The 14,319-nt window shown below is 41.8% G+C and overlaps 1 protein-coding gene across 6 annotated transcripts in view; it reads left to right on the top strand.

Annotated features, from left to right (window-relative positions):
• The first annotated feature begins 246 nt into the window (after positions 1–246).
• The window catches only part of LOC104150433 (cytosolic phospholipase A2 zeta), a 28,500-nt gene continuing 14,427 nt past the window's right edge, over positions 247–14,319 (top strand). Inside the window, exons 1-9 of one of the 6 annotated variants that reach the window (XM_068946022.1) lie at positions 874–1,745; positions 3,851–3,996; positions 5,867–5,939; positions 7,441–7,577; positions 8,973–9,101; positions 11,013–11,053; positions 11,673–11,715; positions 13,295–13,361; positions 14,017–14,186. In XM_068946022.1, coding sequence (XP_068802123.1) covers positions 9,054–9,101; positions 11,013–11,053; positions 11,673–11,715; positions 13,295–13,361; positions 14,017–14,186 — 369 coding nt within the window. In that variant the 5' untranslated portion in view covers positions 874–1,745; positions 3,851–3,996; positions 5,867–5,939; positions 7,441–7,577; positions 8,973–9,053. Of the gene's footprint in view, positions 1,751–3,811; positions 3,997–5,866; positions 5,940–7,305; positions 7,578–8,972; positions 9,102–11,012; positions 11,054–11,672; positions 11,716–13,294; positions 13,362–14,016; positions 14,187–14,319 lie in introns of all 6 variants that reach the window. The other 5 variants (XM_068946019.1, XM_068946017.1, XM_068946018.1 and 2 more) reach the window with 5 other exon arrangements.

Genomic DNA, 14,319 nt, shown 5'->3' with positions numbered 1-14,319 from the left:
GATAGACTGTTGTTACTCGTAACCTGTTCCCAAGGGACTCCTAATGTCAGAAAGTATTGTCAAACTGCACAGTTTACTTAATATGTGATCTGTTGACTGTGAAACAATTTTTGAGTATGTGTTTTTTAAAGAGCTTTCAGGTTTCTTGAGCAAAAGAAGTTCTATTAACATAAGATCCCTTTACTGAGATTCATTGGAACAGTGCAGAGAACTTCAGAAAGAGGCAGGTAAGCCCAATTTAAACATACTTGGGCACTCAAAAGATAAAATACAGATTTTTAAATACTGCTTATAATAATCTATTTAGAGTGAGTGTGATGTTAGTGTGAGCTAACATCACCAAGAGAATGTTAGCTCAGTGTGTGAGGCTGCCTCAATTTTCCTATAGCTTGTAATGGTGATCTATACCAGTTTAATCATATCAGTATAAATCATGTATGATTCTGCAAATTTGTTAATATAAATAAAACCTAATATGACTGTGTTCCACTTTGTGTAGTGATATATAGAAATGCAGAGGAGTTGCTTTTTCAACTCAGTTTCCATCTCTGCCATAATGTTTTAAAAACAGTGTTATATTTGCTTTTCCCCTGTGCGTGGACAGTAAGTATGAAAACCCAATAGCTATTACTGATCTGTTTATGTTCTCCTAAATGTCAGTGCCTACATTTTTATTATTTTCTTGAATTCTGATCTAGTGACTGAGAATAATGACAGGAAATGATTAATGAATGGGACCATGTTGAGAACGTGTCACATGCTTTGTCTCTCTTGGTGACATGCTATGTGACTGCTCTCATACGTTCTTTACCATTTTGTAGTTATTGAAACACTTAGGTTTTTTTTGATCTGCCAGTTTAGTTTGTTCTTCAGAAAAAGCCCCCGACAACCCAGTTGTCAGCAGCTGTTAACGAGTTAATCACCTCCAGTAAACAACTTCCGTCTCAACTGTTTCTTCTAAAGCACAGTAGACCCATAAAAATCTGCTCTATCCACTGTACGCTTTTTCAAGAACGTTCAGTGGAAAAATCGAGACTGCTACACAGGAATGAGGGTAAGAGAGAGATCTGGGCAGACTGCACTAGCAGTGAGAGGTTAGCAGTGGCGCTGGGTCATTACTCCCTGATGCATCTTAATACAAACTGCATCTGGTCTCTGTTTTCAGGGCGCTCAAACTTACCTGAACAGCTACGGTCAATGACAAATTCAGCTTTGCCCCAGGCCTGTTAGATGGGAATTTATGTATATTTAGAAATGTTCTTCAGTGGTATGCTAGAGCTCGGAAAGGGTATGATAGGCTCAAAGTCCTAAATGGGGTGGCTGGAGCCCCAAGAGAAAATCTAGACTCGGGGGTTTTGAGGCTACGGTTTAATCACAGAGCAGCGCGCTCTCCTGCCCAGGGCGTCCCTGCTCGGCGCTGCTCTCCAGGGTGTGCAAACCTGGCCAGCGAGGCTGCGAACGGGGCTGCTTGGCAGGTGCAGGCCACACCTCCGCTTCTCGCGGCTGGAAGGCAGCCTGGCCCTGCGCAGAGCTTCAGCCGCAGCCTGCAGTAAGCAGCCGTCGCGGCCGCCTCTCCGGGGACTCTTTCTGTCTTCTGTACTCCTGCGTCAAGTTTTCTGCTGGCCGTTTTTCCCATGTTGCATGAGGTGCTGCGGGGCCCGCTGCCACCCAGAGTGCTGCCTTTTCTCGCCGCTGTACTTTTCCAAAGGAAGGAGAGGAAGGAGACTGGGTTTTATCACCAGCGGGTAAGGTGAATTGTAGCGCTTGCTTTGGGACAGCATTCCTTAGCTGCTCTGTTTGGTGGTGGCTTTCTGTTACTGCGCGTGTGTAAAACCGGTCCTGTACCTTTGCGATAATTTATCAAAATGTTTCTTGTGGGAGAAAAATTTTGGATAACAAAAACACTAACGCAGATACCAGGTTTTTATTTGAGTTGGAGCCTGTGTGTGAGTGCAGAGCAGCAGGTCTGTTTCCTTAGATTTTTGGGGAACAGAATTAAACGAGTGACTGAGCACTTTCTTGGGAAACACCACCGTAATGGCTTTTTTGTCAGCAGAGACAAAACGGTGCTCATGTGTTTTCTTTCAGAATATCTGTGATTTCCATTCCTTTCTTTTTTGCTGTCTACCTTATCCCACAAGACTTTAAAGTATGGCAAAGATTAACCAAGTTTTAAACCCTTGTTTATAGTGCAGTGCAACCACGGTAGATAAGGTGGTTATAGCATGTTTGTCCTTTAGCTGGTTTGCGCTCGTTGCACTGTGTAAGGTGGTCTGGCCAATAACCTCTTTTGGATTGTGCTAAACTGTTTGTGAAGGAGCCTTTGCCTAGGAGACCTGATCTCCCAGACCCCTGGTCACCTGCCTCCCCTGCCCTACAGCTAGACCTTGAAGTTGAGGCGACCATTGAATGCCACAAGATGGCTTGCTGTATGCCACTGCACCTTCTATTTGCTGGGATATCTTGTTGACTTTATTTTTTATCTTTCATTTGGGAAGTCATGGTAGAAGAGAATATTGTTAGCCTGTTGTGGTTTTCATTAAGCAGGAAGCAACTGGAATGTGATGTTTTCTCCTCAGGAAAACCCCCTCTTTTTTTTTTTTTTTTAGAAAGCAAAGTGGTGCTAGCTTGTAGGAAGAAATTTTGTATTGACCAATTAATAGCAGTAGAGCAAGCTGTGTGGGGATGCAGATGATCCTCTTGGCTTTGGTGAATTCAGTACAATTTAATTTTCCAAAGTTTAGCCTTAGTTTCACATGTGTAAAGGCAACAGAAACTGAGAGCTGAGCGGTTGTCACTGCTGTTGTGACCCTGAGCCGTTCACAAGCCGTACTTTTATATCCCCGGCTGGTTGCAAGACTGGCCCTCCAGAGCACCAGGGTGCTGGGTGGGTTTGAAGTCTCCTTTCCCGACCGTGGGTGCATGCTCCTGGGGGAGGAAGGAGAGCGCATCAGGGGCCCAGGACCGGCCAGAATTAGCTTTTCAGGTGTAGAAAGAAGCTGTCATGGCACTGTGGCTGAAATAGGGAGGAAGGGAATCATGGGCAGTAGAGTTCATTTGGGAGCAGGAACAAGGTGGGGGGGAAGTAAAGCTCTCTTCAACCTGACATTTCTTCGACTGAGGCAACCGCTTTGCCTTGCTTCTCCCACCCTCCCATTGAGAACCTTTCTATAAGGAAATCAGTGCATTTGTGATGAGTCCTCTGCATCCTTTGAGAGATGACGGTGGATCTCGGCACTGACATCCCAATGTGTGAAGATATCTATTCTGGGTTATAGTAGAGAAAAGACTACTGGATCCCATAACCTGCTACACAGTCCCTTGCTGCTGCATCAACACCTTCAGCTTAGATGCAAGGTGCAGACAGCTGTTAGCTTGGCGGAGTGTGTGAGAACTCAGTCTTATACACTCATTTCAAGATTTTAAGGCTTTTTGTTTCAGATGGACTCTTCCTAAGCTCAAGAGAAAGGGCGTAAGAATCGGTAAACTGCAAAATAGAAATTAGTTGCTTGCATCTGTCGTCTGCTGGTGTACACCATAGATCCCCAGTGTATAGACAGCTGCTGTTCTACTAGGAATTTCCTATATACGTTTCTTGCCTACCTTTCTCTTGGGTTCAGGTAGAGCACATAAGATATTCTCATGCTTCATTCCTCTGCAAGCTCGCCTTGTCACATGTTACGACACTGGTATGCCTCAGCTAAAACATAACTAGAAAAGGCAGGAGGTTCTGGCGTAATTGATAGCCCAGGCTTGAGAGCAAAGTGAAATGTCTGCTGCATTATATGGCCCTTCTGTTTACCACACCCAGATCATAATTTGTACTCAGCTGTGTAATGATTGGCTGCAGATCACCTTTCGTTGGAAACTGTTGGGAAGGGTTGTCTCCCTCCTGCCAAGACACGACTCCATGGTGTGCAGCAAGAGGGATGTGCTGTCTCCTGGGCAGAGCCTTGACGTCCTGTGCTTCCGCTGCTGACAGTGTCTGAATTCCAGGTGATCAGTCAGGGAAGGCTGGCTTCGTTAGGGAAGGCCGCTTATATGAGCACACCCCCACCGCCATCTAGCTTCGCTTGTCAACAACCTGGAGGGTTGCAGCACCCTTAGGCCATTGGTGCAAATAATCTTTGGAAGTTTGAATTTTCTTCTGTAGCCCATTTCAGGACTTGGAGGTAAAGGGTGGAGTAGGGGGCAGATGTTCCCTGAGAAACTAGTCTTAGTGATTGAAGAAAACGTGATCAGGAAAGGTTTGCAAAGGAAGAAAAGTTAGCATCTGAGGAACAGAGCTCAGGCTGAAATTAAGTGTGAAAGCATGTTTTTCTCCCAGAAACAAATGGAGGAAGGGGCGTGTTCAACATGTTAGTGTTGCACGTGAGCTCTTTAAGAGTAACTGCAGCTTGTCTGCACAGACTTAATGTGGCAGTTGAGTGTGAGATTGCTTAATTAGACTATGTGTATAATTTTTACGTAAAGGGATTTGTAACTTCTTTCAGTGCTCAGGGTGGATGGCACTCAATGTGAAGATGTTCAGTATAGTTTGTATGCCTTGGTTTTACTGTGCTGTTCAAACTGTATTTTGCAAATACTAGTGAATCTCTTAAAGCATTAAGAAATGAAGAGAACTTCACAAGTACGTGACAGCTTTACCAATATTGTGATCTGTCATTTATCAGATAGGGACTGTTTGAGCAAAGTTCACTTTTTTTTTTTGTTTGTTTTTTGTTTTTAAATTGTAGTTAGTGGTATGTAGGGGCTGCTTATTCATATAACATTTGGCGCTATGCAGCATTCTGCATAAGTACAGATCCTGTTAATTTCAGTGCTCAATATCTAGCATATCTGAAAACTGAACTGTGGTCTCAAGTCAACCTTGCAGAAAATGAGGAACATACAACTAGTGACCACTTACGAAAAGCACTTTTGAAATGTGATTTAAGAATCTTAACAGGTTCTTATTTAGCCAGGACAGTGCCGTAACTAATGGAGCAGAGGCAGGATCCCATTTGGCTCTAATCTTACACAATACTCAGTCTCCAGTCTCTGCACTAAATATCTTCTTCAAGCTGGTTTCTCTTGCGTCTTCTCCTGCCCTTCCCCTGCTATCGTGATCTTCTAGGATTCAGTCAAGTTTTTTTTTTTTCCTTTTTTTTGCATCAGAGCATTTAGATATCAATATTACCTTCCAAAAATACCATCCTAGAAGCTTCCGAGAACAAGGATTACATTTTGGTCTATACTGGTAAAACAGCATGCACAGTTATAGTGTTAATACCAGTAACAGTTCGGAAGGGATATACATTTAAGGATAAAACTTTTCTTGCTCAAAGAACCATGAAGTATGTATTCCTACAACAGAGTAGGCCTTTGATTTTCTTCCCCTCCCCCAGCTTTTAAACAGTATGTGCTCTCTACATCTTCAGATCATGCTACTAAACTTCTTGGCACGTCTGCTGTTGCACAAATATAAGTGTCCTTGGCAGGTGCTCTTAAACTAACCAAGTCATGATGAAAATTATTTGAGTGGCTTCAGTCTCTGTTTATCCTTCAGCAGCAATGAGTTAATGCAGCAACTGAAAATTGATCTATAATTAGAGGAAACTCTAAATAATAGACTTTTTTTCTAAAGTCTATGAGGAGTTAGCCCAAGTCGTCATTCGTTGTTGTTCTGAAAAGGGAATTAAGTTTCATTCTCGCCTTCTGTGGTCTTCATCCAGGACACTGCAAATGCTGCTTATATTCCAAAACTGAGTTATTAATAGCTTATTTTGGGTTGGCTGGTCTGGTTCATTTCTCTGGACTGATACTAATGAGGTTTTAGAAGAGGTATTGCAGCTGAGTTGTGCTGAATTTGTTCCTGTCTTTTCAGTGGGAGAAGCACCCTTACTACAACCTAACAGTAAAAGTCGTCCGAGCCAGAAACATCAAGGGTACAGATCTGTGTAAGTATTTAATCAAGGTGTAAAGTAAACTGATACTTTGTTCAGTGCACACCTGCAACGCAAGTAGTATTGTTATGGGAACTTCATAATCCTACACTCAGTGTATTACCTTTATGTGTATCTACACAAAGGTTTCTCTTGTAAAGCTTCACTTCTATTTTAAAGGCCTGGTGTGAGGCCAAGCCACAAATACACTCTACTACCTTTCAGAACAAGATCGGGTAAATCCTAGAAACCTTTTACTTCCCTGATCCTTTGCTTCTTCTGCTGTGGCCCCTTCTGTGTTCTTTTGGATTCAGCTCTTTTGCCATGGGAGCTTTCAGCCTTAATGCTGCTGCTGCTGCTGAAACAGTCTTTCTGCCACTGATATAGCAACCTTCATTTCAATTTTAGCTTCCAAATATTTATTTTCTCAATTAATTATAGCCCTCCTTTCTTTTACTTGTCTGCTATTTTGTTTACATCCTTGAAGCTTTTTAAAGAGAGAAGGTGGTTGACTGATTCCAAGAATAAAACTGTTCTTTATTCTTCATCTGTTTCTGATAGCATGATATATTTTCCCTTTCTCTTTACACATCCATGATGAAAAAGCACTCTGAGGCATTTGGAATTTTAAAACTTATTTGAGGTTTAAGTTCTCTAGATTTAATACCATTAAAATTAAATTTGTCTGTGGCATCCAACATCAAACTATTTAAATGCCCTGTTGAAATGCTGAGAGCTAGAATCAAACTGTAAAGAGAAGTCCTTTCTATGAGCTGTCTGTGCAACTGGAATGGAGGATGGCTCCCATACTTGCCTCGTTAAAGGGGTCCTAAGTGGAGGGTGTTCCTGGAGGAAGGAAGGAATCTCTTGAGAATCAACTGTTTATGGGGGATGGAAACGGAGAAGACCCATCTCCTAGCCAAACTAGGTGAGAGAATGCAGTTATATGAAAGAAACTGGACTGTAGCAGTTGTGGAGAGATCAGGAAATGGAATGGAGGTAAAGATGTTTTAAGTTGGCTCCTTTTCTATGAGAACTACATTGTTTCTTGATCTAATATTGTATTAAATTCTTGACACTGGAAGCAAAACTTGACAAATGAAAGAGGCATTAACTGTTTCAGATAAAAGCTGTGTTTCTTGGCATAAGTTCATGGCAGTAATAGAAAGAAGTTCATAAGGGACCCTGTCAGATGAGCTGAACTGTGTGATGGTGAGGGAAGGATTTTGCTTTGGGCCTGATACCACCGGTAACCTTTCCTGAAAAGAGTAGTTCTCCCTTTATTTTGTACACTAGTCCCTTTTATGAAGGGCTTTATGCTTTGGATGAAACAGAAAAAATAAATATCAATATGTGACAGTTTGTTTCATTATTCTCCAAGCTTTTGTTCTCCAAGTTCAGCTTTAATTTTGCACATTTCTATGATGCAACAAGATCCAGAAAGCGAGGAGCTGATGGGAAAGAGCACATTTGATTAGAGGAGTTCTGAGATCTGTCTCTGCGCTCTTTGCTGCAGTGTCCAAAGCAGACTGCTATGTGGAACTGAAGCTGCCCACTGCATCTCCAGTAGTATCACGAACTCAGGTTGTTGACAATTCCGATAACCCAGAATGGAATGAAACTTTCCGGTATCGGATCCATAGTGCTGTGAAGGTGAGGAGTCCACTTTGTGGAGCTGGTTGGGCTGTGTGTGCTTGTGTGTTGGCTTGCTCTTTGGTTTTGAAACCAAAGGATCTTTATTACACTCAACAATGTTTTTTTTTTGTATCTAAGATGACTTGCGTACGGCAGTGGCAGCAGTACCAAAAGCTCTACTACACATGTCCAGTGATAACCATGACAATTTGTAACTGCACATTCTTTTGCACATTGCAGCTAGAAGAAGGTTCCGTTAATATCCTTGTGATGCAACTCAGGAAAGAGAAGAAGTTATGTTACCTAATAAAGTTTAAGGAATTTCCTTGATAATGGAAGCTACTATTTCAGGATTGCTTCTACTTCTGCATTGTGGCTGTTGTCGTCTTGTAGTTGTGTTTGCCCTAAGGTCCTACACAGTAGGTAGGCATGAGTGGCTCAGTGATAAAAGTAGGAACTAAGTAAACTCGCATCACTGTGCCACTTAGCAAGACTTGACTGAATGAACTATCAGTTCCAATGATGGAAAAGAAAAGCAAAAAATCAAACTCCTTAGGCTGAGAGACAGTACATGTGTCTGATGCTGTCTGAGCAGGATCTAATGGAGAAATGAAAAAATGTTCAGATTGTCAGCATTTTTTCTCAGAGTGGACATTAGTGGCAGAGGTGAGGAAACTATAATTTAGAAGATTGTTTTCAGCTTGGCACCACTGCTTTAAGTAATGATCTTTGCTTTGCAAAGACATGTTTATTAGCAAGAAATTATTTCCCCCCACTGGAGTACCTTTCCATGATGATTTGGTGACAAAGGCAGAGTGGTAACTGACTTGGACAAATTGTAAGAGAATTGCAAGAAAGTTGCAGAGCATGTGAGGTTTTTTTTCTCTCCCTGCAGGCTCATAAGGCCTCTGTTTGGCTCCAGCTGGGAGGCTACATCAGCACAAGTTTAAGTTGAGTCTTGTCTCCTTGCAAGCTGGTTGCTGCACGGCTGTTTGCGCCGTGTAGCTCCTGTCTATTTCCATTAGTTTCCGCTGGGCTTACCTGTGCGCAGCGGTGGTGCTGAGGAAGCAAGAGGTCATGGCACATTCCAGCCTGATTCATGCCCCTCCAGCAGAAGTTGCTCTTTCTTCCTCAGGCGAATCTGTGTGGGGCTGAGCTGGTAGGTGTTTCACGCACATCAGCCAGGGCAGCGCTCTTGTTGGGGAGCTCAGAAAATTTTTTAGCTAAACATTGTTGCTTAGAGGCTTTGTGTTTAATTATACCATAAGTCCTGCTGGAAGTAGTAAACCCTCTTCAAGGATGGGACAGGGAGGGGTAGTGATTAATGTATAAGACTCCTGTTGCTTACAGATACAGATTTTCTTTCATCACCGATCTCTTACATGCTGCTGTTTGTTTTGTGTTTGGTTTTAGAACATTCTGGAATTGACCCTTTATGACAAGGATGTCCTAGTAAGCGATGAGCTCACTTCCGTGGTCTTCGATGTAGGGGGTATGAAGCCAGGTCAGCCTCTGCTGCGCACTTTCAGATTGAACCCTGAGGTTAGTCCAAGTCCCTTTCCCAAGTCAGCTCTGAAGAGCTCTAGCTCATCATTAGAGAAATCGGACAGCACTTACAGTGAATCTCTCGCATTTGCGGGGGTTTGGAGTCTCTTTGCAGCCACTTTAAGAACAGGCATTATATGGGGAAGCTATTATTAGATGTTGTTCTTTAGTCCATTTGCTTGGGTCTCGTATGGCTACCGTTGATGGTATTCAGGATCGTATAGCCTCCAGAGATTTCCACTTCTGCAGGGGCAATATAGTTGCTGAATGACTGAATATCTCTTGCCTTTGATCCTGTGAGGAGCAGTTGCCTTATGAAAAGCATATCTATCTTTGCTTCTGTGGGGGATCCCAGATCATTAGGAATTCAGACTTCTTGTCTGCCTGAACTGCAGTGTAAACAGGAAACTGGAAAAACCTGATCTGGAATCCTAAATCCTTCTGAATTAGGACAGGATACTCTCACTTGGATGTGGGCGTATTTATGTCCTTTAAGGCAAGGACATAAGTACGTGTTGATCGTCCTGACTAGGCTGTGGAAGCCAGAAGAGGAAAATGTTGCAACAAATAACAGCATATATGTGCTTACTGTCATCTGAGATTTTTCTAAAATCCCTAGTGATTTTGTGTTCCACACTTTTCTTGGATACCTAGCTAAAGGAAACTTGGGATGACTGATGTCTTTCAGAAGATGCTGAAATACCTTTAGAGGGGATTGGTTTTTCAGCAGGTGAGAAGGGCGTAAACCAGGCTTAAAATGAAAGGCATTTGCAGTTAGCAGTCACTCTGGGGCTTGTGGGTTTTCTTATTTATTTGATCGTATCGGTTTGCAACAAAGAAGTCTATTGCAGTAAGGGTTACCTCTGTGTTTAAGTCAAAAGCCTAAGAATAGCTTATCTGCCCTGAGCTGCTATGTTTAGTCACATTTAAACTCCGCTTCATGCGGGTGACATTGGCACATATCAGCTACCCCCCTATGCACCTGTTCATGGCCTTGCACCAAGATAGCTTGTTTTACATAGCTAAAGCTATATCACGGGTCTGATCTTCTGTGTCTGCCTCAGACGCCCTACTCCCATAGGCCTGGATTAAAGGTGAGCCAATGATGTGCTTTCTTGAGAAAGCTATGCTGTCGGTGGGGTCAGAAGCAGACTAACTGGTATGCAGTTAGAAGGGAGGTGTTAGTCACACAGTGCCACAGGCAGTCTAAATGGGTTGTGAACGTGGGAAGAGGCTTAGTAATTTCCTCTTTCCTGCTAACTATGTCCCATTTCCAGAATGGTAAATGTGACCCTTGATCCGTGACCGTGGAACTAGAAACTGCAACTTCAGTAAGGAGAATTGCCCAAGTTAGCCTTTACTGAGTTATTTTAAAAGCTGTGTTATGTCTGGTATCAAGCATTTACTGTGAACTACGGCTGGGGAAGAAAGATGGGTTAAAGTCTGTACATGATAAAATAAGCAGCAATGAGCTAAGAGTGTAATCTGTGGAAATAATAAACATGAGGGAGTGTAAAGCCTGCTGTAGAAGCTGATCTCAGAGATGGCACTGCAGTAGTGCTAGGTCCAGAAGAGTTTGTGGTGTGTGTGTGTGTGTTTTTTTTTTTTTTTTCCCCCTGTTAGTGTAGTAACGGATCTGAGAAGCAACTCTCGCTTGTATGTGTTTGTTGCCTTGAACACAGATGTATCTGGTCAGATAAGAGATGACTGGGAGGAGTGGGATGTTTAAAAAAGAAGCAAAAAGTAAAAATTTCAACTCTCAAATTTAACTGGAGTTTTTGTAAAAGCAACAAAAGTTTTTTTACAATAGATTTTTTTTAATGGGAAGAAAGCTTAATCTGTTGGAAGAACTTGTCATAACCATATTCAAGGTCAAAGATGACCTGTGTCCAACTTTTATTTTTAAAGGCTAATGAAGAGCTGGATGTAGAGTTTTACTTGGAAAAATGGTGAGTCGTAATGAGGAGTTCAATAAACTTGTGCTCTGTGGATATGTTGTCTTAGCTGCATTTTCTGTGCAGTGATAGTCACGTCCATAAAAAAGGCTAATGCTTTACATTTTTCTATGCTGTTTCTGAGTTGATTCGCCGAAGTGTGATTATGAATGTCCTTAAAGCTACAAATTCACCAAAATTTTGGCGTTCCTGAAGAAATACAATTTTGCTGGTCTTTATGGGAATGGCAGCACTGCAAAGGAGTTACTTTGACATTTTGGGATGAGTTAATTAGTAAAGGAAAATTTCCATCGTTAACCTTGCAGTGCAGCCACCTGAATACTTTATTTATATAATAGTCTGTCTAATCTCAGCTTTCCTCTAGAATATCGAAATAACTCAGATGGGGAGGTCTTACAGCACGTGCTTATAGTTGCAGAGGAATTTTTCCTTCAGTAGTGAATTTTTCCCATTTTTCTCTGAAGGGAAATATACTTAGTGTCAGAGTCCAGTTTGCAGAGATTTGCTCTCACACTAAGGACCTTCCTCTCCCACTTGTTATTCAGGCAGTTAGTTTGTAAAGTACAATGAGGCAAATCAAAACTGATTTATATTAATTCTCTTCCTTTAACAGCTCAGATGCCCCTACAGAGGTACTGACCAATGGAGTTCTTGTGGTGAGTGCACAGGAATCGGTTGGATAATATATTGGGATTTATTCCTCAAGGCAGGTTTTTAGTAATGAGAGGACAGGAATCATTTAGCATTAATCTCCTAAATCCAGACATCTTGTTTTCTCTCTGGCATCTAACTGTTCTCATATTTGATGGTTTAAAAGTTTCCTTAGTTTTTGCAATTTGATGCTGATTCATAGGAAGGATAAATTTTTTTTTTTTTTCCAGTGGAGCATAAAGTGGCCCTTTAAAAGAATGCAAACAAGTTGTCTTTAGAAGGCTACTGAGTCCTGCGGACTAACCTGAGGTTTTTAGCCTAGATGCTGGTCAGATATTGTCTCCTGTTGTTATCTTGAAATCTATTATTTCCAGGCTTTTCTGAGTGCCAATAGTAATGAGATTGTCTGCTTAGGAGGAGGTGAGTCTGAAAGCAGGAAGCTTCATCTTGAGTGATTTGTCTATCTTTTGGGGAAATATCAGACTAAAAAATTTAGTGCATTATATGTTAAAAGTACAGGTGCTGTTACCTCTTCTCCCTTCCCAAAGGAAAGGGACTGCATTATTTCAGAATGCTGCATTTTTGGGGTTTTTTTTTTTTTTTAGTTTTGTAAGTTAAGATTTTTTTTTTGATTGAATTTTTTCTAATAAGGAAAAAGGGAAGGGGAAAAATTCTATCATTGTTGAAATATAGAGTTTAAACATTTTTCAGGAAAAATTGGTATTTTCGTTTCAGTTAGATATTTGCTATCTTAAAAATGTCAACATCTAAATATCATGGCTTCATTTGTAACCTTTTAGAGAATTTGAAAATACTCAAATTTAAAATGAAACCAGATCTTGCAAACTAACTTCTTCAGAACTGCACTTCTGCCTTCCATGTTGTTCCTGTATGGAATAATTTGTTTGGATTGAAATTAAGCTAGCAAAACCGCAAAGAGTTTGTGACAAGAACTAGTAACTGTTGGAGGCCTGATAAGTGAAAAAAATCTGTGATGATATTCCAAGTTTAAGTGCTGTGGCTTGCTGCAGCACAGTTCTGCAGCCTGTTTCACAGGAGAGCGCCTCTTGTGGTCATATTTCCCTCAGCAAATCAGTGGAGGAGTTTCATATCTTTGAGAGCGATTATGGCCAATTAAACCTCTCATGTCCTGCCCCAGAAGGAAGCTGATAACTGAATGCTGTGAGAGACTAAACTGCATGAGTGCATGGACAATCCAGGACAGGAAGTCATGGTAGAGTTTATGAAGTGCGTGCTTGGAACAGGTTGTGAATAGGTGCTCATGCAGCCATCAAAACAAAGCAAAAACCTTAGCATAAAAAACTCCCAAGTGCTGGGACCTTGAACCTGTGAGAATAGGTTGCAAAAACATGAGTATCTTGAATAGGGGAGCACTTTTGAGTGTGAAACAAGAACAAATAATCCCTTCCTGCTAAAACAGAACTTGCTCTTTGTTTGAAGGAGCGCGTTTGTAGGTGACTTGGGAGGGGTGGGGTGAGGGGGCAGATTGCATTAGTAAACCTGATCCTGAAGTTTTGAGCAAACTCAAACCTCGTAACCAGAGCTGGTTGTTTCTTTTCATAGGTTCATCCTTGCTTGTCTCTGCAGGGCACTGTCAACAGAGAGGAAAAATCAAAAGAGAAACAGCAAGGTAGGGCTGCCTGTAGAGTTTAAGGCAGGTCTGCTTTTCAGCATGTCTGTCCCTTGGGAGAGAGGGGAGGCTTGATCCTCTGGTTATACAGTGCATTTTTATTTACTACCTACAAAACTGACTCTTTAATACGGTATTAAAAATTAAAGCCAGATAATATCGGGTCACTTCTACTGGGCACCACATTAGAGGGACTTCATAGAATCCCAAGGTAGATGGGGTTGGAAGAGACTTCTGGAGATCTGATCCAGCCTCCTGCTTGAGCAGAGTTAGCTAGAGCAGCTTGCTGAGGACTATCTCCAGTCAGATTTTGAATATCTCCAAGGACAGAGTCTTCACAACCTCTCTAGGTGACTTGTTCAAATGTTCAGCCACCCTCACAGTGAAGTGTTTTCTCATGTTCAAGTAGAATTTCCTATGTTTCAGTTTGTGCCCATTGCCTCTCATCTTATTGCTGGGTGCCACGAAGAAGAGTATGGCCCTGCCCTCTTTAACACCCTCCCATCAAATATTTGCAAACATGGGAGCTTCGGAGTCTCTTCTTGTCTCCTTCGTCTCGACTATAATTTCTAATAATAGTATCTGATTTTCAGCATTTATTAAAATGTTTCCTGTGGTCTAAACTACTTAGTCTAATGTCCACATTGTCACCCAGGGAGCTGTGAGGTCAAGCTGTCTGTTCCAGGGGCATATGAGAAACAGTTGTGTATTCCTTGGAGACCTGACAGTGAGCAGGATTATGGAACCTCATTTGTCTTTCATGTGGACAAAGAAATGCATCCAGAACTGCAAGTGGAGCTGGAGCAAACCATATCTGTCCTACAGGTAAGCAGCTGTGCCAGCAGCTACAGAGTTTACGGCCAGTCCACTTCTGAATAAATCCACCCTGAAACTGGTGTCTTGGGTCCATAAAAATGTCCTTAAACATAAATTGAAGAGACTTAAGTTCATCATAAGA

The sequence above is a fragment of the Struthio camelus genome, chromosome 5 (assembly GCF_040807025.1).
Source record: "Struthio camelus isolate bStrCam1 chromosome 5, bStrCam1.hap1, whole genome shotgun sequence".
In the NCBI taxonomy this organism is placed as follows: Eukaryota; Metazoa; Chordata; class Aves; order Struthioniformes; family Struthionidae; genus Struthio; species Struthio camelus.
Note: the sequence above shows the minus strand (reverse complement) of the source record. Positions and strands in the feature narration are given on the sequence as shown.